This window comes from Chinchilla lanigera, unplaced genomic scaffold, assembly GCF_000276665.1.
Source record: "Chinchilla lanigera isolate Chin_1 unplaced genomic scaffold, ChiLan1.0 scaffold00112, whole genome shotgun sequence".
Classification (NCBI taxonomy): domain Eukaryota; kingdom Metazoa; phylum Chordata; class Mammalia; order Rodentia; family Chinchillidae; genus Chinchilla; species Chinchilla lanigera.
In genome coordinates, this window is record NW_004955513.1 from 3,617,611 (window position 1) to 3,641,732 (window position 24,122).

At 59.9% G+C, this 24,122-nt stretch overlaps 1 protein-coding gene across 2 annotated transcripts in view; it reads left to right on the plus strand.

The window, feature by feature from the left end:
- The window catches only part of Col5a1 (collagen, type V, alpha 1), a gene marked incomplete at its 5' end in the record, with an annotated part of 126,994 nt that overhangs the window by 83,999 nt on the left and 18,873 nt on the right, over positions 1-24,122 (plus strand). For both annotated transcript variants that reach the window (XM_005408644.2, XM_013506703.1), the window contains 25 exon segments: positions 391-444; positions 2,700-2,753; positions 6,648-6,692; positions 6,836-6,889; positions 7,654-7,698; positions 8,061-8,114; positions 9,182-9,235; positions 11,427-11,480; positions 12,129-12,236; positions 13,430-13,519; positions 13,614-13,667; positions 14,383-14,490; positions 16,652-16,759; positions 17,603-17,656; positions 17,911-17,964; positions 18,055-18,162; positions 18,919-18,972; positions 19,068-19,175; positions 20,197-20,250; positions 20,719-20,826; positions 21,319-21,372; positions 21,639-21,692; positions 22,849-22,902; positions 23,431-23,484; positions 23,921-24,028. In XM_005408644.2, coding sequence (XP_005408701.2) covers positions 391-444; positions 2,700-2,753; positions 6,648-6,692; positions 6,836-6,889; positions 7,654-7,698; positions 8,061-8,114; positions 9,182-9,235; positions 11,427-11,480; positions 12,129-12,236; positions 13,430-13,519; positions 13,614-13,667; positions 14,383-14,490; positions 16,652-16,759; positions 17,603-17,656; positions 17,911-17,964; positions 18,055-18,162; positions 18,919-18,972; positions 19,068-19,175; positions 20,197-20,250; positions 20,719-20,826; positions 21,319-21,372; positions 21,639-21,692; positions 22,849-22,902; positions 23,431-23,484; positions 23,921-24,028 — 1,746 coding nt within the window.

The following is a 24,122-nucleotide window of genomic DNA, read 5'->3' on the forward strand; positions in this document are numbered from 1 at the left end:
TCTGCGTCCAGCCTGCTCTGCCCACTGGAGGACGCTCTGCACCCACAGGGCCACCCCCGTCCCTAGCCCTGTCTAGCTTGGTAGAAGTGGACACAAGATGGGGCCTAAGTTTCCTTCCTCCCGGGTCCCTGTGGCCAGGGCTCTTACGCGAGGCTAAGAGAAGCCCACAAAGGGAGTGCCCGTTGGACGTTCACCTGTAACGCCATCCCTTCTCCCAGGGCGTTTGTGTCTCTGTCAGAGCAGGGCCCACCAGGCCATCTTGCTCTGGAGGGCATGGAGGCTCTGCCCGGAGCACAGACGGGCCTTGCCGTGGCGACTGTCCTGCAGCCTCTGGGAATTCTGGAGAAGCGCCGCACTCACGGTGTAACGCAGTGCTTGCTCTTTCCCCAGGGCAAACTCGGAGTCCCAGGCTTACCCGGGTACCCAGGAAGACAAGGGCCGAAGGTAATTTAAGCCATGGTAGGGTCCTGGCACACGCGTGATTCCCCCACCCCGGCGCAGTCTCCTCCATTCCCCGTCCTTCGGTGGCTTCTGTGACACGCACACACACAGACGCGGTCGCTGTGGCTTCTTGTCTTTATTCGTGGCCTTTGTGTTTATTTGGCTGAGTCTGACAGTTTATCTGGCAGTGAGAGGAGCCTTAAGAGATGGGACCAGCCCCACCCGAGGGGTGGCAGCCCGGGCTGGAGGCCTGCAGTGGCTCTGTCCCCGGGTTGTCCACACCCAGAGCTCAGGGAACCGTCTCTCAGCTCTGCCCCACTCCGGAGACTGGCAGGTTATTTGCTCGAGATGGAGCTTAACAAAGAGCTGAAGCCTTTCTTGCACGCAATCATGTTGAGGTTTAAGTGAAACAGCTCCTGAAGGCTTTGGGGAACGCTGAAAACATTATTTTTTTTCAAAACTCCCATTTTATTATTCATGGTTCTTCCTTAAACAATAACCGGTTGCCTGCACTGGAGACCTGGTTAGCTACAGAGCAGCCCTGCCTGCCTCAGACTGGAATTTCCACCTTTCCACTCCTGTCCAGCCGTGGCACCTTCTAGGTCTCCAGAGCTCCGTCCTAACCCTCTTAACAGAAGGATGTGTATGTGGGAAGCACCGTCCTCTCTCCCCAGAATGTCCTCCCCCGGGGACGCTCAAGCCTGGAGAGCAGACTCTGGCTCCGTGTCTGGCACGATGCCTCAGAAGTAGCCATGACATCGCTCCCAGCTGAGCGTCTGCCACCCAAATGCTGCGTGAATGGGCTGGGGGACTTATTCCCTCGTTTTAAGTACTTGTCCCTTTGGAGAGGAGAGGAAAGAAGAGGAAGATGGGGTAGGAATCACGTTCAGGTGACTTTTGGAAGGGCAAAGTGGCACTTTAAAACTGCTCGTGTGTCCTCAGTGATCAGAAGCAGCAGTTGGCTGTCCCATATGGTGACCCATTCCGGGTGGAGCTCTGTGTCATCAGGGTTAGGTTTCCTTGGCCCAGGCTCCCACCTGGATGGGGCAGGTGGGCCTGGGAGTGTTCAGGCCGAGCTTAGCTCCCTGGGAGACATATGGGTTCGGACATGAGCAGCCTCGTCCTGGAACAAGCCCGGTGCAGACCAGCAGGCTCCACTGCCAGAGGGTGGAGCCCGCCTGGAGGCACGGGCCAGCGCCCCGGGCAGTGCCTCACTGTCACCTTCCTTCGTGTGTGTAGTAGGAGTCTGGACATTCGCCAGCCCAGGGTCTGTAGGTCCACTGTTGCCAATGTCGTGAAGATTCCTGGGGTTGAGCAGCTGTTAGCTGCCTCAGTCTGTGCGTAACCTTGCATCTATTTCTGACTTTGCAAGCTGCCACTCTTTAGTTAGAGGAGCTGTGGAAAGATCACAAACCTGGCCATGGGCCTGGTGAACAAAACATCTGAGATGTGAGGTTGGTACTGCATGCCCAGGCCAGCTGAGCAGCAGAGGGTCCCTTCCCCCACCAGATACCAGCAGTGTGTTATCGCTCGAGTGTGGGGGGGGGCGAGTTAGGGTCCAGTTGGCCTTTTACATTTGGAGTCAGAAATGCCCAGGAATTATTAATTGAGTTGATACACAGAAGAGTGTTGAGTGAGTGGGGGGGGTGGCTGTGTAGGTGGATGGATGATGGTGGATGGATGGATGATGGGTGGGTGGATGATGGTGGATGGATGGATGATGATGGATGGATGGATGGTGGATGATGGATGGATGGATGATGGTGGATGGATGGATGATGGGTGGGTGGATGATGGTGGATGGATGGATGATGGGTGGTAGATGGGTGGAGGGATGGATGATGGGTGGGTGGATGGATGGTGGATGGATGGAGGATAGGTGGCTAAATGGGTGGATGGATGGGTGGATGGGCGGGTGGATGGGTGGGTCATGAGTGGCAGGTGGCTGTGTGGGTGAATGGGTGGGTGGCGGGATGGATGGCTATAGAGCATGGCTAGGTGGGTGGATAGTGGCTGGATGGGGAGGTGGATGGTGAGTGAATGGGTAGGTGGTGAGAAGATGGGTAAATGAATGGATGGGGGTGGGTAAGTAGGTGGGTGGCAGGATGGGTGGGTGATGGCGGGTGGCGGGATGGATGGCTACAGCACAGGTGGGCAGATGGGTAAATCAGTGGGTGGGTGGAGGGAGGAGGCACCGGCAGGGTAGCTCCTGTTTTGGGTCGGCACTTGTGCCCACTCCCTCGCTAACTCTCTTTCAGGGTTCCATTGGATTCCCGGGATTCCCTGGTGCCAACGGAGAGAAGGGTGGCCGGGTAAGCAGGCGGGGCTCGGGCCCGTGATCGCTGCTGCCTGGCGTGTGGTGTGGCGGCTGGTGCTCCTGTCGGTGGCTCACTCATTGTCTCATTCATCTGCTGCCCAAAGCGCTTTCCAGCCTGGAGGATCTTAAACCCTGGCCTTCAGCTCCGAGCCCCAAGGCCAGCGATCTCCTCAGTGTCCCCTGGCACCGTGACACGGGACAGCAGGCAGGAGCAAGGCACACTGGGAAGGGAGCTTCTGGTCAACAGCACAAGCGGGGAAAGTGCTCTCGGCCATCGGCGGAGCCAGATTGCTCCCTCCCTCCTTCCTCCTTCCCTCCCTCCTTCTCTCTCCCTCTCCTCCTTTTCTCCCTCCCTCTCTCCTTTCCCTGTCTTTCTCCCTGCCTGAGATTTCCCACCAAGCTGCCTGGAAGGGAGGGAAGCAGCACCTTGTGTGTGCCTCTCCCTTGCATTTTCACGCCTCCCCGCCAGCACTGTGGAGGCGCCACTCCCTCTGCGCTAGACAGTGACAGGTGTGTTACACTTCGATTCCACCATTGTCCCCTGAATGCAGGCCTTCTGGGCTGCGCGGGGAGGGATCACCTCCAATATTCGGGGTGTCCCGCGGCCCACGCCTCCCTGTCTGAACGCTCTGGGTGCAGTCCTGGTGCCTGAGCATGCACGGCCTGTCAGGAGGCAGAGCAAGGGGCCCCGGGGGCCTTGGACTCTGACCCACCTTGCCCTCAGGCACACGGGATGAGACAGAGGCTGTCTGCGGGGGCTGCAGGACCAGGCCCCGCACCCCAGTCTGGCTCTCCCCGAGAGCAGCAGGCTGAAGGCAGCATCCCTCTTTAGGCGCAGCACAGCACTGGCTGAGACCGTGGGCAGCGGCCGTGCTCTGCTGGTCCACAGAGTGGATTGCAGGGCTGGCCTGGCCCAGGGCGTGCCGCCAACATGGGCCGCCATTGTCTCTGTCCGTGGTTCTCTGCTGTTTCGCCTTCCTCCCTCCCTCCCTTTAGGCCTCCCTCCCTCCCTCCCTTCCTTCTCTCCTTCCTTTCATCCCTCCATCATCCATCTCCTCTGTTGGTCTGTGTGTCCGTGTATGTTTTACCATCTAGCTATCAGTATCAATCAGTCTATCATCTGTCTTCTGTTATCTACCTATCGATTGTCTATTTCCTATTATCAGTCAATTATTTATCTACCTACCTGTCTTTCTTCTACCTCTTTCGTCCTGCTTGTAGAGAAGCTCTGGCTGGCGTCTGGGGAGAGGCTGTCCTCTGGAATACCCGCAGGCGCCCCTTGTAGGAAGCGGCCTGAGGCCTTGTCAGTGGGGGAACGCTGGTGTGATGGGATGCTCCACACAGGGCACCCGCTGTGCTGCGCCTAAGAGGGCCGTGACCTTCAGAGCTGGGGACGGGATGGGACCGTGGTTTTAACGTGCACCGGGGCCCCGCGGTCGAGGCCCCCCGTGGCTCACGTCCTGTGCTCCCTGTGAGCCTCACGTACCTCGGCCTCCCGCTCTGCACCCAGGCCGGGAGTTTGGACAGATGATCTGGGTGCCTGCTGGCATCAGTGTCTTGGTCATCAGACAAAACGCAAAGCCTGAGTCATGCCAAGACCTACCAGGGCCCAAAGCTGCACCTGGACAGGAGCCTGAAGGTGGTCTGTCCCCATATGGCCCTGGTCAAGGACGTTCTGTCCCCGGCACAGACTCCAGGCGAAAGGGCAAGGCTATATGCTTTCTCCGAGCGTGCGCCCGCGTGTTTCATCCTGAGAGCTGGGCTGCCGTCTTCACCTTGTCACAGTGTGCAATCTCGGGGGAAGCAGGGTGCCTCGGAGACAGAATCGCTCCCTGGGGTCGCACTGCACAAGGACAGCCATCCTGTGCTGCTTTGTGGTTGCTTTGTGTGAAGTTTGGAGAACCAGGGAAAACACGGGCGCCCTCCGGCCTGAGAGTGGGGGTGGCCTCCCGGTGTCCCCAGAAGGCTGGAGGCCGGCGTCCTCACACATGCCCCCATTCTCGTGTTGGCATCCTCGCAGCAGCTCCATCCCCAGGTCTCCTGGCCGTGAATGTCCTCCTCTGCCCTGGGCTCTGGGCTTCCTTTTGTTCGCAGGCCATCGCTTCCCTTGCAGTTGTGCATTTCTCTCCAATCCTTAGAAGTGGCCGTGCTTTGCCAGGCCCTGGGCCCCAGGTGGCCAAAGCAGGCATTCACCTATGAGAGAGGAGCCAGAGACCAGCGCCCCCAGACCGCGGGTGCAGGGTGTGAGACCCTGCTCAGGGACCGGGGACAGTGTGCAGGCCCCAGAGTCACAGCAGGGCGGCTGGGCGCTTCCTGGAGGTGGGGTGAGGCTTAAGGTGGAGGGGCAGGGAGTCCGCAGTGTGGAGTGGGGAGGGGCAGAGGCCAGGGGACCCACTGTGGGGTTTCCCGGGGGCTCCTGCACGGGGCAGGAGAGAAAGGGGCCAAGATGGCTGTTGCTTTGGCACACCTGTCAGCTGGCTTCTCCAGGTGCTGGGATGCTGGATAGGACGATGGCGAATGTATCTGCCACCCGAGCTCCTCTGTCCCCCTGAGCCTTGGTTGCTGCTGGGCTGGTGGCTGGCTTCTGCCGCCATCGGGGTTAGACCATTAAATGGTCGGGAGCTATGCTGCACCTCTGAGCCGGCTGCAGCCCAGGACGCGGGCCAGAAGAGGGACCTGCTAGGAGCTGCCCAGGACAGGGGCGCCCCCGTAGCACGCCCTGCCCAGGGAAGGGGAACCCTCGTCCCTTCTTTCCTGGAAAGGCCGGGGGGACAGGCATTTGTGGCAGCCTGTGAAGGGACATGGGCACTTCCTGTGGAACAGCTCCAGTCACCAGGATGGAAACTCGGGCTTGAATCCCTGTCCACCAGAAGCCAATAAGCAAGGTGCTGCCTGAGAGCTGGTCGGGGAGTCTGTGCCGGCACGATGTTTATCACGTGAAGGCTGCGGATGTTTCCCTAATCTTCACGTGCAAATATCAATTCGAAGCCAAAGGATATTGCCGCAGAACAAAAGCGCTGGAGCTAGAATGCATGGTTTAAAAAGCAACATGATTGACTCACATCGTAAATGGTTTTATTGAATGCATTTAGAAACGGTTAGAGCGGTTCTGATTCTGGCAGGGAACGAATGAAAGCTGGCGAGAAGACGCTCATCCCGCGGCCGTCAGCCGCACGGAGCCGGCTTGGGCTCTGTCGTTAGAGACCAGGGTGGAGCCTAGGGACCAGCCTGGATGCCATAAAGCGCCAGGCTGTGTTCGGTCCGTTCCTTCCATGTGCTGGAGGTAAACCGAATTTTCCAGCCGTTCCGTCTGTGCTTCGGGAAAAAAACACACCCCGTGCATTTGCTTTCTGTGGTTTGGAAGATGCAAAGCAGGCTTGGAAACAGGAGTCTGAATTCTACGAGAGGAGCAAATGACTCTCGGATATGTGATGTATGTGTTAAATTGCAAGTTTGCCCGTCCGCAGAGCCTGCTGAAAATTTAATGGCTAATATTCTTAACAGTAGCAGAAGTAAATTATGTATGAAAGCAGTTGACTTTCTTCTCTTTTCTTGCAATAATGGTTTCTCCCCCTGCTGAGAAAGAGGCGGGGGAAAGAGAGAGGGGGGAAGGGACAGGGAGGGAGGGATGTGGAGGAGCTTTGGGATTAACGTCCATCCCGCTGCAGGAGGAAACTTGGCTCCAGCAGGACCATGTAGGGTACTGGGCCATGTGGGGCGCTAGGCCAAGGGGGGTGCCAGGCCATGCCGTGCGCAGCTTGGCCCGATTTTCTCACTTTTCAACCCAGATGAGCCCTGGGCAGAGCTCTTCCTGGCCTTGGGCAGGATCTTCATGCCTCAGGGAGGGTGGGCTCCTGCACAGGTCTGACCCCCTCTTCTCTGCTTCTAGGGGACACCTGGAAAGCCTGGACCACGGGGACAGCGAGGCCCAACGGTAACCTGGGGCCTGAGGGCCGTCCTGGAGAGAAGGGGCACGTAGGGCAGGACAGGTGGGCTGTGGGAGCCTGGCACCTGAGCTGACCCACCCTTCTTCCTTTCCGCCCTCCCTCCCTTCCTTCCCTCTTTCCATCCATGCAGGGCCCGAGGGGTGAAAGAGGTCCACGGGGCATCACGGGGAAGCCTGGCCCCAAGGTATGTTCTTGGTCCCTCTGCAGTGACCACGTGGGCCCGAGTGTCACTGCTGAGGAGACTGGAAGCACCCGAGGGTGCTCTGTGGCCTTTTTATTTGAAAAAGGAAGGTGTCCTTCCTCAGAGGCCTGGAAGGGGAACCCCCTCCTCCAGCAGCTTCTGGAGAGCTTGAGGAACTGGAGAGGTGGCAGAACATCCCCAAACCAGGGGACACACGGACCCAGTGCCAACCACCCTGTTCTACCAGCAGAGACCCTTGCTGGGGTGATCTCTGCAGCTTCCCACTCGCCCTGCATCTCTGCAGACAAGCCCAGGGCCCCACTGTCCCCTGCCTGTCCTGTCAGAACTGCAAGGGGCCTGTGAGAAGGACCTCTGGCTGGCTAGCGGGCAGAGTGGGCTGTAGGAAAGTCTCCCTGCTGAGCTCCAGGTGCCTCCTGCCTGCCTCCCACTCCCAGTGACCCAGCGCACCCCACATCTGGGAGCATGGGGGAATGGAGCCCTGGGCCACTCGGTGCAGCCTTTGTCCATCTGCAGGAGAATGTTCTGGAAATGTCAGGGCCCTGCCCATGTCAGCTAGGGTCAGTTGTGGGTATGGGGCAGGAGGACAGGTGAACTCTGGGACTACTGGCCAGCTCAAGCTGATGTGTCCTTTCCTAAGGACAGAGCTTGAGGAGGGCGCACACAGGGACATTTTCGGGGTGTCAGACCGCAGTCTTCCCATCCACATAAGAATCACAGCAAGCTTTTCTGTCTCTCTCCCTCCCAAGGGCAACTCTGGAGGTGATGGCCCTGCCGGCCCTCCTGGTGAGCGGGTAAGCGTCCTGCCCTGGGCCCTGGGACATCTTTTGGGGCCCACTGTGACCCTGCCCAGGGGTGGGGTTCCCTGAGACCCCATGGTGGGACCTCCCAGAAGTGCAACCTTCACTGGGCTGGAGATGTCAGCCCCACCCCCAGGCCTGGTCTCAGGGTGCTGAGACACAGGAAAGTGGGTGCAGCCCCACCCCTCCCTGACGACCCTAGGACGTGGTTCTGTGACTGGCCCCCAACACCCTGGCTGGGCCTCTCACTTCTCGGGAAGGGGCAGGGGCTGGAATCATGGTGGTAGGTCGTGGGCACGGTGAGCGCTGGGCTGCTGGGGAAAGGCCCTCTGTCTCACGCCATCCTCTGTCCCCAGGGACCCAACGGACCCCAAGGACCCACGGGCTTCCCTGGACCAAAGGGTCCCCCAGTAAGTAGTGCCTTCTCGCATGGCTGGCTGCCCTGTCCTCTGGATGTGACGTCCCCCAGTGCCTGGCCTTTCCCTGAGGATTCTGGTGGGGAGGAGGCTCAGCAAGACACTGCTGGGCAGCAGGACAGTGGCAGCCCGTGGCTGTGTCCACCTGCCCGGACCTCCTGAGCCACCTGTGGGTCCCTCTTTTGTTCAGACCCCCACGATGTTCCGGTTGAGCATGTATCCAGGTCCTGGGGCTGCTATAGCAAATGGTCACAAACAGGGCGGCTTAGACCGTCTTCTGTCCTCGTCCTGGAGGCCCAGGTGTCAGTAGGCTGCTTCCCTCCTGAGGTCCTGGGGAGCCTCTGCTCTGGCCTCTCGCCTCCCAAAGCATGGGCTCCCTGCCAGTCCTCAACCCATCCTCCCGGTGCTGGCCTCCCTCTCCTCTCTGTGTCTCCCTCTGTCTCCAGCTGTCTCTGTCGAAGGACCCCAGTCACTGGCTTAGTCCCCACCCCTGCTGACTTTAACTGGTCACACTGGCAAAGTCTCTATTTCCAAGCATGCCCCCATTCTAGGTCCTGGGGAGTAGGGTTTCAGCATAACTTTCTGGGGGACGCAGCTCATTGCATAGCAGGTACAGCCTAGTTCTTCAAAGCACCCCTAAAACAGAAAGATACAAAGATACCTAACCACAGGACTTGCTGCCAGCTGGTAATGAGGCTGGAGTTGGACAGACTGGGGGCCCAAGATGGCTGGCTACAACCCACTGGACCTTAGAGTGCTGGTCTGGTGGACCTCTCCCTGCCTCTGTTTCCTCCTGGGAGAAGCACATGATAACTGCGTCCTGTAGGGTGGCTGTAGGATTCTGTAGTACAACAGGCAGGTGCCAGCGACAGCACCTGGGTTGGCTTCTCCAGGGTCCTTACCTCCATCGGCACTGTCACTGTGACTGTGTTCGGCAGAGAAGGTCACAGGGTGACAGCTCTGGAGGGAGTGATGACTTCTGTTGGAGAGTGGGGTGTCAGGTCCCACTACAGCAGGTGCCTCTCCTGAACAAAACATCTTTCCTTTGGTCCTTTCCTCAGGGTCCCCCAGGCAAGGACGGGCTCCCTGGACACCCTGGGCAGAGAGGCGAGACTGTGAGTACCCTAAGTGCTGGGGCTGGGTCTGCATGTCCTGGCCTCTTCCTTCCCTGCATGTGGGAGAGCCGTGACTGCCTGGCATGGTCTAGGGGGTCCTCCTGGCTTGGACAGACCAACCACAGCGCCCTGGGACATCTGTGGGCAGCAAGCAGGGGCTGACTTGCTATCGGTCTTAGCAACTTCAGTCAAAGGCCACATTTAGGACCCCAACCAAGCATCATCAGCTGCCAAAACCGTGCGCATGAGGCCTGGCTGGAGCTCCGTGGGCCTCAGTCGGGGAAGTACTTGTGAAGATTCTGAATTTGCAGCTGTGCCACCCTGTTACTTTAGGCTGTAAAATTTCAAGAGAGAGTGGCAGGCCTTGTGCCAACCCCAGCCATGTTCACCTGGGTGGTCCCAGGCTTGGGGCTGATGGTTGGGACTGGGTGGATGCCCCTGACACCTTCTTTAGTAGGAAGGAAGAAAGGTGCCCAGTTGCACTGAAATTTGTCCTTTCTGTAGGCACTGGCTGTGCATATGATTGTCATCTCTGCAGCCAGGCGGTGGCCTTCAGCTGTGCCCTTACCTTTAGAAATGGCGTTTCAGGTCACCATGACAGCGGGTCCCACCATCTTCGGTTAGCAGTGAAAGCATTTAGTAGGAAGGTGATCATTTCCTGACCCCCACCAAACCCCTATTTGAGGTTTGTCACACTTCACAGAAATCCTGTCCTGGGCACCAAGTGATTTTGGTTACCTGTGTGCCTTGGGGGCCCTGGGCTTGCGACAGCTGAGGCCGTGTGGTGCCAGGTGACTTCTTTGTCACCTAGCTGTGATCATTCTCTGTGTGTGCCCGCTTTGTCCAGCATAAAGGATGATTTGCACCGAGCTTTGTAAGCGTTTCCCACTGGGCAGAGCGGCAGCCACGCAGGGATGGCAGAAAGGTTCTTTGTCTCCACAGCCAGCTTGCATGTACCGGAAGGTCTGGGAAGGCCTCCCCCGGCCCAGGCTGGCCCTGCGTGAAACGGGTCTTTGAATGCCGTAGCTGATGATATGATCTTGCTGTCTGCTTTAGAAAAATCCCTCCTGTCTCTCTTTGGTGGCTCGTGCTGAAACCCTTTTAATTATGCCTTCTCTGGGGCTCTGCACAGCCCGTGCTGGCTGATAAATGGAGATTACAGAACCCTTTTGTTCACAGAGAAAAATTAAAATGTTTCTTCCAGGCTTTGCACATTTTTCTCTCATACCTTCCCAAGGAGAGGAGGTTTGGCATACTGCGTACTTTTCACTCGCCGTCTTAGTCTGGAAAGAGGCCCCTAAAATAATTAGGGAAGGCGCCATTTCTGGTGGCTCATGCCGTGCTGACCGCCTCCTTGGACATGGTTGGGACCGTGCTTTTCCCTGGGTGTTGGCTTAATCTTTATTTAAATGGAAACACAAGCTTTTATCCCCCTTCCCGAGTGTGAGCTTGTAGCCCATCTCCCAGCGAGCAGCTGAAGGCAGAGTCCGTCTCATCAGCCAGGGACAGTCCCTGAGTCACTGTGGACCAGATGGCCAGGCCTTCGCTGCCTCCGTTGTTAGCACTGACGTTCACGCACCTTCACTGGACTTTCCTCCATCTCCGCTTGCTTCTGAGTGGGAAAGTGCAGGCTTCCGAGAGCACCGTGTTACTCGTGGCCAGTGTGGCCCGGTGCATGCAGCCGAACTGGGCTCAAAGAACAGAACCCTCCTGGGCTCCTCAGAGACCTGGCCTGCAGAGTCTGAGTTAAAAATAATACCTGTGAGCCGCTGGCTGTGAGAGCCCAGGGCCGGCTCCCGCCTGTCCTACACGCACAGAGGGTAGCAAGTTGGTGGTTCTCCTGGCATGTGTGAGCAGCATCCGTGACAAAATCAGGAGAGCCCCACAAAGTCACTAATGAGAACAGCCCGGAGGTGGCTCCCACGTCACCTCAGGAAATGAACACTTCGTGACCTGAGCCGGCTCATGTGCACAGGAGCGCAGCATGGAGCCAGCCCATCTGGCCTCGTGACTTCCACACAGTTAACACGGGGAGGGAAGAACTTCCATGCAGTTAATGCAGGGCTTCTCTGATGAAATCATCAGCACCGTCGTTCGGGGACAGGGCAGGAAGGGGACCAGGCCTTCCGAGGAGGGTGGCGAGGGTGGCGAGGCAGCTTCCGCAACCCCAGCCTGCTCTCTCTCTCCACAGGGCTTCCAAGGCAAGACCGGGCCCCCGGGGCCCCCAGGTGTGGTTGGCCCTCAGGTGAGACCCGGCACCCCAGGGTTCTGTGCTTCAGGTATCTGCACCATGCGGGAGGGAGAATACGGCTTGGGGCCCGTGTTCCCCGGTTCTGAGGGAGGAGAAGCTGTGGGCAGGGAGGGTAACCCTGTAAGGGGCATTAGCAGCAGCTGTGCAGGGATCATGCTGAGGGGAGGAGTGTTTTATGCCACAGGAGACTGGGTGTGGCCTCCCGGGGCAGGGTCAGCTGCGGCCGCTTGCCCTTTTTGCAGTGTCCATGATAGCCAAGTCCACTGGTTCTTGCCAGCACCCTGCGCCACCCATGCCAGTCCTAGGGGTCAGTGGGAAGAGTAGCTTCTGCCCAGGCTGGGGGTCAGGGCAGCCAAATGGGCAGTGATCAACTTGCCAACTCAGAACTGAAGGACAGCAGGCTCCTGGCCCGCGGTGGCTATCTCCACACAGCCGATGCGGCACAGGGCCAGCAGTGGGCACTGAAGGTGTCCGCCCAGCTGGCTTTTGGCTGGAAGGAACAGGCCTGTAGAGGAATGTGGGGGCGTGGTGGCCCATGGTGGCACTGTGCCTGGGGCTTGGGGTGTCCTTAGACCCAGGACACTGCCCCTCCCTGCAAGTCACTGGGAAATGACCGGTCGCTGATGCTGGTTTTCTACCCAGGGTCCTACGGGAGAAACAGGCCCAATGGGCGAACGTGGCCATCCTGGGCCTCCCGGCCCTCCTGGTGAACAGGGACTCCCAGGCCTTGCCGGCAAAGAAGGGACGAAGGTGAGTCTCTGGCAGTTTCCATGTCAAGCTGCCCTTCCCTAAGGAATCCTTTAGGACCTCTGCCTTCTCCTGCTCCTCTCGGATGCGTAGGTAACCTCTCAGGCTAGTCTCATCATGAATTCATCTTTGCTCCAGTGGAGCCAGGGCTTGAGCCAACCTGGTCAGGGACAGCGTGTAGAGGGGCAAGGATCAAAGCCACACAGCCTCTGTGGGGAGCCCTGTCCCCAGCCGCCTGCCTGCTCCCAGAAATGGATAAAACGCTATCATGCTTGGGACATCCAAGACGGATCTGGTAGAAAGCAATGCTTTAAAAATCCCCCACCAGGAGAGGCGTAAAGGAAATTCTAGCAGTGAAAAGGAACGTGTTTCCCCCTTGCTCTTAGTGCTGTGCTCACGGCCCTGGTTTCATAGCCTCTGCAGGGAGCCCGGGGCCGAGGGTGGGCGTCTCCACTGCCTCTGTTCGTGCAGAAGCAGGTCAGCAGCCTTTCCCGGTCTGCCTCGCAGCTCTCTAGCCTTTCAGGTGCTGGCCGTGCTCAGGAACAACCTAGAAAGCGGTAAAACTGAGAAAGAAATAGGAAAACCACACATACCGTGAATAAATGCGTCTGAGCACATGTGCGTATGAACCGATCTGTCCCAGACACGGAGCTCCCTGAGTTTGGAAAAGGAGGTCAAGGGCATTGCAGACCCTGTCGTCTTACATGGGCTCAGGAAAAGTCCAAAACGTATTGTAGCTTTAAGGTACCACAGGAGGAGCACAGCCCCAAGGGTGCCTCTTTTCAGACAGTGTGGCTTGCGGCTCAAAGAGGCAAGGGCTTCGAGTTCAGACCCCACTTAGAGAAGTGCTTTCAGCCATGTCTGCCGCAGGTTCCTTGAGCTAAGCGCACCTTTGCCTTTGTGACCGGCCCCCAATATACGGGAAAGGGAGCAGCAGCCCCAGCTCCTGCCCAGCCCGTGGTAGTCCTGCAGAATTTGAGGGGCCTGAGTCTGTTCCCCATATTTGTGCAGAACTAGCCCAGGGGGTACAGTGTGTGCCCGGCCCTGTGTTCCATCCCCAGCACCAAAACAGACGAACAAAAACCCAAAGCCAAGAGTTCCTTTGAAGGCCAAGGGGCTGGGGACCCCCTGTCCAGCACCCAGAAGCCGGGGAGCGGGGTGTGGCAGGGAACAGCATGTCTCTGCTCTGTTTCTAGGGCGACCCAGGCCCGGCTGGCCTCCCTGGGAAGGACGGCCCCCCAGGCTTACGCGGCTTCCCTGGGGACCGAGGGCTCCCTGGTCCGGTGGTAAGTGAGAAGCCAGGTGCGGGGACTGCGGAGGGTCAGCGCATGGCCCAGGGTTCTTCCCGTGGTGCCCTCAACCACATCTCCTACTTCACAGGGAGCCCTTGGGCTGAAAGGCAATGAAGGCCCCCCAGGCCCGCCGGGCCCCGCGGTGAGTCCAAGCCTTCTGTCTCATCCCTTCTAAACAAGCCAGGGGTCCCAGAGCCCGAAGGGCGTGTGCAGGGGACAGGGTGGAGAAGGGTTGCAGGCTGTGTCCCCAAGCCAGCGGCAGGGATGCGGAGGGTCCTGGGGTGCATGTATGTGGGGCAGCAGGCAGAGTGGAGGGGTGGCACAGTCTCACATGCCAGGCGCCCTCCCTGGGGAGCAAGGAGGCGGCCCCCTGGGGGACGGCACAGACCTCGTGGGTTCTGGGGAAGCATCCTCCACGTCACTGGCCTCTTCCCTTGGAGAGTGACAGTTCACTTGAGAGGCGGCAAGGAAGCTGGGTGTCCCACCACTAGGCTGGGTGTCCCCAGCTGCAAAGTCTGCACTTCGGGGAGCATAGTGGGCAGTGAGTGCCTGAAGGCAGGCAGACCCCAGGCGGAAAGGGGGTGCCAGGCCTGGGGAGACCACTGCAGACAGGCGCGCGAGGAGGCCCTTCCCGACACTGGGGTGAGATGGCGTTGTGAGGGGCGCACTCACAGGGGGTTGATGACGAGGGCCTCAGGGCGAGACGTACGGTCACGGAGCCACTGAGGGCAAGACGTATGGTCACAGGGAGCCACCGAGGGCTCTGGAGAGGAGCTGCGTAACTGGTGCTCTCAGCAGCTCTTGGCCCTGCAGTTGCAGAGCCTTGGAGTCTGAGTGCTTTCTTGCCCCTCACTCAGGGGTCTCCCGGGGAGAGAGGTCCTGCTGGTGCTGCTGGGCCCATCGGCATTCCAGGGCGACCCGGGCCTCAGGGACCGCCAGGGCCGGCTGGAGAGAAAGGGGCTCCGGTGAGTATGGAGTCGGGGCAGGGAGCCCTCTGGGTGGAGGTGCTGGTCCCCTTGGTGTCTGGCAGGCGTTTCTGGGGCTCTGGCTGACTGACCTCAGGCCAGATGATGACAGATGACCGAGGGTCCCAGCGTGGGCCCGGCCTGCCACACCCATACAGTGGGGCCCGGCTCCCCGTACCTGTCCGGCCGTGAGTGTGGACGGCCACACCTATGTGACCACCCTCCCCACAACCCACACTGTGGCGGTCCTCCCTATAACGCCACCCTCCCTATAACGCCCTCCCCATCACCGCTATGTGACCACCCTCCCCGCAGCCCCTTGGGCCAAGGTGATGCTTGCAAGGTGGCCCTGGCCCATTGATGTGGGCACAGGTGCAGAGAGGGAGGGAGACAGGGTTCGGGAGCCTCCGCTCTGAGGCTCTGAGGATTCACAGGAGGAGACCTGGCCAGCAGCCACCTGATCGCCTAGGTCTCCATGAATCTCCGAATGTGGCCCTTCCTCCTGGATGTGTCCCCCAAGGCAGCCTGGGAGGCCCTCCCAGAGTCACCCCCAAGTGCAGCCTGCTGTCTAAAAGCGTGCACACCCCAATCGCATCTGATCCTGACCACACCAACCCAGCCGCGTCTGACCCCCAGGCCCGACCCAGACCCTTTCTGCTTCCGCCATGTAGCTTCTGACGCCCGCCCCCCAGCGCTGCCTTCGCAGAGTTCAAACACCACTTCCACTCTAGGCCCTGTCTCAGTTCAGGCGTCAGCCGGGAGGGGGTGGATTTGGCCGCATGCCGGAGCGCAGTGTCACTTCCTATGTGTTGGGTGCTCAGTGACTCACTGGTGAAGAGACACCCAGTTCCTTCCCTGAGCAGCAGGTCCTGTGTTGGGGACACCCCTGAGAAGCCCTTCCCATGCTCTGGGCGATCCCAGTGGCCTCCTACGGTTCCCAGCGAGGCAGCCAGGCACCCGTCCCTTGGGTTCTGTGCCTGGGAATCCAGAGCGCTCAGGCCTTCAATAGACGCGGAAATGGCAGGCTTGGTTGGAGTCTGTCTGGGTCCTCATTTCAAGCCAGTAAATATTTAAGCAGAAACCATACAAGAGCTGTGCTACCCAGAGCAGCTGCAGAAGGACAGAAAGGTTAGGATACCCGGCCCAACGGTTGTGTGGGACGGAAGCTGCCCCGGCAGCCCTGGCAGTTTCTGGCTTCCATAGTGCAGACGTTTGCATCAATAGGAGCTGAACCAGAGGCATGGGGACTGAAGGACTCAGGTGGAGAGGGTAGGACAGGGTGGTGGCACCTGACCCGCCGCTGGCCGTGCTCAGAGCAAACGCTAAGTGTGCGTTTCCGTCCCTGCCCCCTCCCAGCTGTGCGGCTCTGTCCGTGTGTGTCAGGGGAGGGGACGGCTGGCTGGACGCATCCTTGCTGGGTGATGGTGTGGCTGGTAACACTGAGTGTAGGGAGGACTTGCAGCATGATGGGAGATCACGGGCGGGGGGTGAATAGTCACGGAGATGGCGGACATAAGGGGCTCTGGTGTGCATGAACTGACGTGTGTGCACACCTTTGCATGTATTCTGCACATGTGCTTGGGTGTGTGTTACCTGTGTATGTAACGGTGTATATCTGTGCCCGTTCGTGTACATGGGTGTGATGCTTGTGCTTACATGAATTCCTATGTGTGCAGGTGTGTGTGTGTAGTTAAGGACACACGTGGGTCTGCCTGTACAGACGTGTCCATGTGCTTGTTTGTACTCATGTGCATATGCGTGTGCATGTATGTGTGTGTGTGTAGACAGGGTGTTCACACAGCACTGTGATAAAGTCAGTGCAACTGGAGCGTAGGCCATTGCAGTCACTGCTGGGCTCCGGGTCGCTTGCTCCAAGGGCCCTGCACACAGGCTGGAATGCGGAGGCTGAACTGGCGTCCTGGCTCTCCTGTTTGCTGACCATGCCTCCGTTTCCTCCTGTGTGACGAGCAGCCCTTGCTAACGCGTGTGGGTGAAATGCCGTGGTGCACCAGCCGCTTGCGGTGCAGGGCAGGGCAGGATTAGTCCTCAGTGTTCCCGGCTGATGCCCGGCTTCCTGCCCACGGAAGGAGGAGTGGTGAGCTAGTGGGGAGTGTCCCCACGACCAAGCCTCAGTTGACCAGGGCTCTTCTATGCTCTCTAGGGCGAGAAAGGCCCACAAGGCCCGGCTGGCCGAGATGGGCTCCAGGGTCCCGTGGGGCTTCCGGGTCCGGCTGGCCCCGTGGGTCCCCCCGGCGAAGATGGAGATAAGGTAAGGAGGCCGTGGGGCTGGCGAGGGAGGCGGGAGCCTTAGACAGTAGGATGCGCACAGGCAGAGGGGAGCCTGCTTCGCTGCAGTCCTGGTGCTCACAGCACGGGAAGGAGCAGCAGTGAGCCAGCTCTCTGGCCTGCTCCAGGGAGCTCGGAAACCACGCTGCTCTGGTGCTCTCGGTGACGCCCAGGCCTGGGGCTGTCTGCGGCCAGAGAAGAGAACCGTGCTCTCTGCTCCCTTCTAAATCATTTCAAATTCTGCCTCTGCGGAGCTGGATTTAATGAGGTTTTACTCAGTATCTATCTTTAAATGTCTTCCGTCCAATTACCAAGGCTCTGTGTCATTAGGAGTGCACTTTATAGTCTGACGCCGTTACTACCGAGCTTGTATTTTAGACAACATTTAATGAAGACAGTGAGACTTAGCTCTCGGCTTAACCTTCTCTCATGACAACTGTCTGGTGTCCTCTCTGACCGACTGGGTCACCTCTCCAGGTGGGAGTTTTAACCCTGAGGAGGTTTTAACACCTGCGTGGGGAGCACAGTGGCCGCGCTGCCCCTTGCTGGGCCGCAGTGCCGGGTCCCGTCTGCAGAGCGCAGCGGACGTTTCCAGGCCGACTTCTCCACCTCGTCCTGCCAGCGAGCGTCCTGTATAGCGTCAGATCTGTACCTCGGGCTTCCTCACCCCTGTACCTGAAAGGAAATCAAATAAACCGAAGGGAACATTTCTTAGGGAGGTCACAGTCCTCTTCAAAAGGCTGTTTGTGTCCAAGAAAAAGTAGCTGTGGCATGTGGGGCACACAGTTGCCCTGTGCCTGACAGTGTCCTTCTCCTCTGCCCCCAGGGAGAGATCGGGGAGCCGGGACAGAAGGGAAGCAAGGGAGACAAAGGCGAGCAGGTAGGAGTGCGCGGGGGAGCGGGGTGGCTGTGAGGCTTGGGTGACGCTCTGCAGTCAGCCTGGCTGTGCGTCCCCGCCCTGCTGTGGCCAACTCCGTGTCTTCCTAGTAAAGGCCCAGGTGCGTGTGTGTACATGAGTCACATGTTTGGGGACTGACCCAGATGTGTCACCCCCTGCCCTGAGCAGTCACCCCTCAGGGACTCCACCACCCCTGTAACTCAGGAAGCAACCTGCATCTCTGTTTGTTCCCACAGGGACCCCCTGGGCCCACGGGTCCTCAAGGCCCCATTGGACAGCCAGGCCCCTCTGTGAGTACCTCTACCCCAGCGAGACCCTAGCGAGACCCGGCCCCTCAAGCTGCTGCTGGGCCTCACCCATGCCCAATTCTGTCCCTGCAGGGTGCAGACGGGGAGCCGGGCCCCCGTGGCCAGCAAGGCCTCTTTGGGCAGAAAGGAGACGAAGGTTCCAGAGGTTTCCCTGGGCCACCAGGGCCCGTGGGGCTCCAGGTAACTGCAGGGTGTTCACAGGTTGGGGGCTGCTGCAGAGGCACCCCTATTTTGCTGGGCCAGCTACACCTATCTTTTAAGGGTGGGGAAACAGGCTGGGCGGCAGGAATCAGAAGTGGCACAGCTCTCGGGTCCAGACACGCCCCTGAGTCTGCACGTGCCACCTAGAATCGGGAAATGCAGTCAGCTGTAAGGAAAGGAAACACGTCCACCTCTAGACGCACCACCTAGGAAGCACAGCTGTCCGTACCGCGAGCTCGCTTTGCCCGTTACACGCACGCGGTCACACGGGCGTGTAGGTGATGGTGTGTGGTGTTTGCGAACTCCAAACCCTGTCGTATACCGGAGAGACACTTTGTACCCAGCCTTTCCTTTCGTATTACAGTGCAGTGAATGTCATTAGACACTGTCTGGACCCATGACTGTTTACTCAGGAAGACACAATTTTTAGTGACTACGTAGCATTTCGGCATATGGTGGAGACATAACTTCTCCAGACGTCTCCCGGCTGCTGGCTCATTACGTTTATTGTTTTATGGGGCACTGCCATAAACCCCATTGTCCATAAATCTTTACACATTTCTCTAATTATTTCCTGCAGCCAATTCTGAGCCTAGAATGGTGGCGTGTTCCCGTGCTAGGACAGACTTGTGACTTGTGGAAGCTCCTGAGGGCCTCCACGGCATCTCGGAGGTGGAGCTGGCCGTGTGTGTGGGTTTCCCAGAGCAGCACCTAACTGCGCTCTCCTGTTTGCAGGGCCTGCCGGGACCTGCGGGCGAAAAGGGCGAGACAGGAGACGTGGGCCAGATGGTAAGTGTGGCCAGGCCACAAGGCCCGGCCGTGGCCGCTGGTTTATATGTTGGGGGAGTTTGCCTTTCCCCTGGGCTCATGGCCTCTCCTCCTAGGGCCCGCCCGGTCCCCCTGGCCCCCGAGGACCGTCTGGAGCTCCAGGTGCTGACGGGCCTCAAGGTCCCCCAGGTGGAATCGGGAACCCCGGTGCCGTGGGTGAGAAGGTGAGGCCTCCACCATGAAGCCGCCAGCGTGTGACTGCAGAAAGTGGGCGTGCGTGCGTGTGTTGTGTGCGTGCACCTGGGTACAAACTTGTGTGCCCATGTGTACACTGTGTACGTGTGTATGCCTGGGCCCCTGTGCACACTGTGTGCACCTGTGTCTACGTGCGCAGTCCTGTGCGTGCGAAGACACACGAGGACAAATTCCGCCCATGCGTTTTGCAACTGAGAAGCAGATATTCCTGCGCTGGAATCAGGGTCTCTGGCTGTGTGCATTGCGACGGCCGTTAGCAGAACCCCACCCCAGCTGAACCTTGGGGTCCCCGCTGCCTCCTTGAGGGGCCATGGGGGCCCAGCCTGCAGCCTCTGCTCAAGCTGGTCCTGGTCTTTTCATGGCTCTCACTCAGCAATCTGCGAGATTACAGAGCGTGGGCCCTGGAGGCCGCTGAGGGTGCAGGACGGGCCTGTGCCCGCGCACAGGTGTGTGTGTGCGCTCACGGGTGTGCGTGTGTGTGCTGGGCGTGGCACGGAGGTCTGAGTCCCCGTCACTGCCAGAGCGCACCCGCGAGGGAAGGAGGATGCATCCAGGCTGCTGGGTTCCCTGCGAGTGCGGGGCTCTGACGCTAACGGGAGCTGCTCAACTCGCAAAGGGGGACTGGAGAGAAACTCCGGGGGGGCCTCAGCCCCACACCCCCATCCCATCAGCTGTGCCCTTCATTCACTGCCCCCGGCTAGCCTGTGTTCCCGAGGGTGCCAGCCCCTTCACCAAGCTTGGCACAATCCCCCCACCTGTGCCTGCACAGAACGGTGTCCCTTCACCAGTGTCCCTCCTCCCTGCACCCTTCAAATGCCCTCGCCCCGTCCCCTTCCTTATGGCCCTGCCCTGCAGTCCCGAGAGTTACCCAGAGACAGTGACCACCTGGCCCCGGGGAGGGCAGCAGGCTGATTTGGGCAGTGCCGGTGGCTGGAGCAGCTGTCCCTGTCCCTGTGGTGACCTCTGGTGACACCAGCCTTGTCTTCCCAGGGGGAGCCTGGCGAAGCTGGCGAGCCTGGCCTTCCCGGAGAAGGGGGTCCTCTGGTGAGTGTGTGGGCTCCGGGGGCGGTTGGGTCCCAGCAGGGCACCAATGTGGCCGATCGAAAGCTCACCCGATCACCTGTACCTCAGCACCGCTTTCTGTGAAGGGGATGCTCTAAACCCCTGCTGTGCAGACCGAGGCCACAGAAGTGTGGTCTGAGGAAGATGTGTGACTGGGGCCTGGGCGTGCCTGCACACTCAGGGCCTCTCACTGCTCTCACTGCGTGTGAGGGTGACTCGTGCTGCCCAGTGCAGAGCGGAACCTCACTGTACAGGGTCCCAGAAGACCAGGGGCTCCTTGCCTGGAAGGCTGTTCAGGGTAGCACCCGCAGGAAGTGAGAGTGGGGGCCTCCCTGGCCCTCACTGTCCCCATGGGCTCGGCCAGTGCTCCCCATAGGAGAGAGCCCAGCAAGGCCCCGTTAGGCGAGTTTGTGGGAGCTCTGAGACCTGACCTTTCCTCCTCCCCTCCAGGGACCCAAAGGAGAAAGAGGAGAGAAGGGAGAGGCTGGCCCCTCGGGAGCTGCCGGACCCCCTGGACCCAAAGGCCCTCCCGGAGATGACGGCCCCAAGGGCAGCCCTGTGAGTAATGCCTTGGGTGGCAGGGCGTGGCGGGGTCCCTGCGCCCAGGTCATTCCCGCTTGGTGGTGGTAGTGCAGTCCGCTGGGGCATGGGCTGGGGGTGCTTTCCCAGGCTGAAGGGGTTCCCACAGCAACCCTGGACCAAGCTAGGGGAGGTGCAGAAGAGGAGGCGGGAGCAGCCGTGAGACGCTTCTCCTCAGGCTTGCAAGGGCAGGGGCCAGGTCATCATGCCCACCTCTGGCCTGCCTGGGCTCTGCAGCAGGAGCTTCCTAGAGCCCCGCATTTGGAAGCCTGGCGCACAGGCTGTGGCCCCAGCTGGGGCTTCCAGGATGTGTGCATGGGCGGGATGCTCAGGAAAGGGCTTTCTGGTGGAAGGGGCTTTGAGTACAGACTGCCCCAGGTGGTGGCAGGTGTTGTCCCAAGGCAGTGCTGGGCGGGTAGGATGTGGTCACGCTGCTCACGGCCCAGGCCTGTCCCTCTCTCTGCTTTCCAGGGCCCAGTGGGTTTTCCTGGCGATCCTGGCCCCCCTGGAGAGCCTGGCCCCGCGGTAGGTACTAGAGAGGGCCACCAGAGCCCCATCCCTCAGCCCCTGCTTCCTGTTGCTGGCCCCGTCTCTTCCTCTCTTCCTGCTGTTTCTTCTGGATGAGTTCTCTTCCAGGTGCAGCGCTTTCCCCGCCATGCACCCCATGTCTGGGCCCAGTGCCTGACCCGGACATGTCCATCTTTGGGGAGGGCCTGAGGATGAGCTGGGGGCTGGAGTGAACACAGGGTCTGGTCTGGGAGGCCGGAAGGAACTTGCTTTGTTTCCCCCAGGGTCAAGATGGTCCCCCTGGTGACAAAGGAGATGATGGTGAACCTGGACAGACGGTGAGCCCCTGTGTGACACCCTCCCTGGGGAGCATCTGTGCATCTTGGGGTTTTGCAGCTGGCTTGGTTCCCTTACAATGGTGACTCCTGCCAGTGGCTGGGCTTCGTGAGTGCCCTGAGGTCTGCTGAAAGCTGTGGGCAGACAGAGAAAAGAAAGCATGTCCAGTGCTAGCAGTGGCTTTGTGTGTGGCTCTGGAGGTTTGCCCCTAGCCCCCCAAAACTCTCGAGTGTCAGACTGGCCCATGTGGCTACCTGGGGGGCCTCAGGCCCTGCCTCAAGACAGAGCGCGTGGCACACGACGCGTCTCCCACTCAATGTGGACACTGATCATTCCAAGGGGCCCCGCAGCAGTGCCCTGCTTGGAAACAACCCTTGACTCTTGGGGTCTCCTTGCCCTGCACCCAGGTTGCAGGGGAAGTTGCTGACTATCTTGGTCTTTTTTCTGCTGCTGTAACAAAAGGCCATGGGCAGCATAAATTATAGACAGCAGTTTTCATGGCCCATGTCCATGGAGGCCAGCAAGCCCAAGATTGAGGGGCTATAATGTGGCAGGAGGTAAGGGGGCGAGGTAGGAAGTGGACTGTGTCCCCCTACATCCCACTCACCCCCTCAATAATGGCCTTGGTCAGCTCCTGAGGCAGAACTTGTGCCTCCTGAGCCCATCACAAAGCCTTGCTTCTTCATTCTGTCACCACGGACTGGAATTCAGGCCAAAGCACGGATCCCAGGCCATGAGCCCCATGCCATTACCCAGAATGCACCTGGGTACCAGGCAAGGGCCTGGGACACCAGCTCTGGGGCCAGGGTCCCTGGTGGCTGTTCCTGGCTCCCCACCACCTGGCCTGCAGCCTCAGTGTGTTCCCACCTCTGTCACTGGCAACGCTAACAACGGCTCCTTGTGGGGAACTTGGGGGTAAGGAGCCAGTCACTATGTGAAAGAGCAAGGGCCCTGCAAAAGGTGCCCTGCGCAGGACGTGATCCAAGTTCACGGCCGGGCCATTGCCCGGGCACAGCATGGCCGCTTCAGGACCTCATGCAGGACCAGCCAGGACACTCAGAGAGGCTGTGCAAGCCAAGACTGAGCTGAGCCTCTGCACCTCCTTAGTGAGTCTCCATCCTGCAGACCCGATTGTTAACTGCTGTTTCTCCACCCCAGGGATCCCCGGGCCCCACTGGCGAGCCTGGTCCGTCCGGGCCCCCGGGAAAGCGGGTGAGTTGGCCCATGAACACCCCGTGACAAAGCCCCCTGCCCCTTGCAGGCCCTGGGTGCCTCCCCCATCTGAGGGAGGAGACGCTGCATTGGCTGGGCACTCCCCTGGGTTTCTACCTTGGCACCTGTGCCAGGCCTGTGGGCCCCACGCTATCCTAGATCCATCACCAGCGAGCACCCACTGAGCAGATGCTCCTCTCCCTGGGCCAGGCCCCCGAAAAGTCAGAAGGGTCAGGAGACCTTTGCATCCTGAATCCTCCGGTCGCTGGCTAGAGTTGCCCCCGTGGGAACACTTGGTGCCCGGCCAGAAGGGGCAGCACTCCAGCACGCAGGCGGCGAGCACGTTGCCCACGCGGCCGCAGAGCCTGGCTGGTGCCCGGGGTCCTGGGACTCAGGGTGCTCCGAGGCCTTCATCCACACTGGCTGATTCCCGGAGGCCTCTTGCCCGCCACCCCTGCCGGACCCCGCCTTTGTCCGCACCCCTCCCTGGTTTTCTGAGCTCACCGTCTGGCTTCTCTTTTGTTCCAGGGCCCCCCAGGCCCCGCGGGCCCCGAAGGCAGACAGGGGGAGAAAGGAGCCAAGGTGAGTGCTGCTCAGCCAGCCCACGGCCGTGCGAGCCCCTCAGGAGGGCCAGGGCTGCTGGGAGAGGGAAGGGGGGCTGCCCTGGTCCTGGCGAAGGGGCTGTGGGTGGTGGTCTGGGAAAGCGGGGTCCATCATCACGGCCGGCAAAGCTGAGGGTGCAGGATTCAGGGACCCTGAAACTTCCGATGTGGGTGGCCTTTGACCTCTGATGCAGCGGGGGCTGAGGAGGCCAGGCAGAGTGTGGCCCTGGTGGTCAGCAGCCTGGTAGTGGTTGGCGTGATTAGCAAGATAAGATTAGCAGGTGGAGTGTTGGCTGGGGCAGCATGCTAGGGAGGGTGGGTGCCAGGGCAGCCTGGGTATCTGGGCCATCTCAGCGGGGGTCCTGCCTGGGCCAGGTGCGCGGAACCCCCAAGCATGTGATCCACCCTCTCTCCAGGGAGAAGCTGGCTTGGAAGGCCCTCCTGGGAAGACTGGCCCCATTGGCCCACAGGGGGCCCCTGGGAAGCCTGGGCCCGACGGCCTGCGCGGGATCCCCGGCCCCGTGGTAAGGGGGCCAGGCAGGCCTGGGAGGAGGTGGAGGAGGTGGAGGCCGGGGAGCAGGGCCGGGGTAGGGGATCACGCCGAGGGTCTCTGTTTCA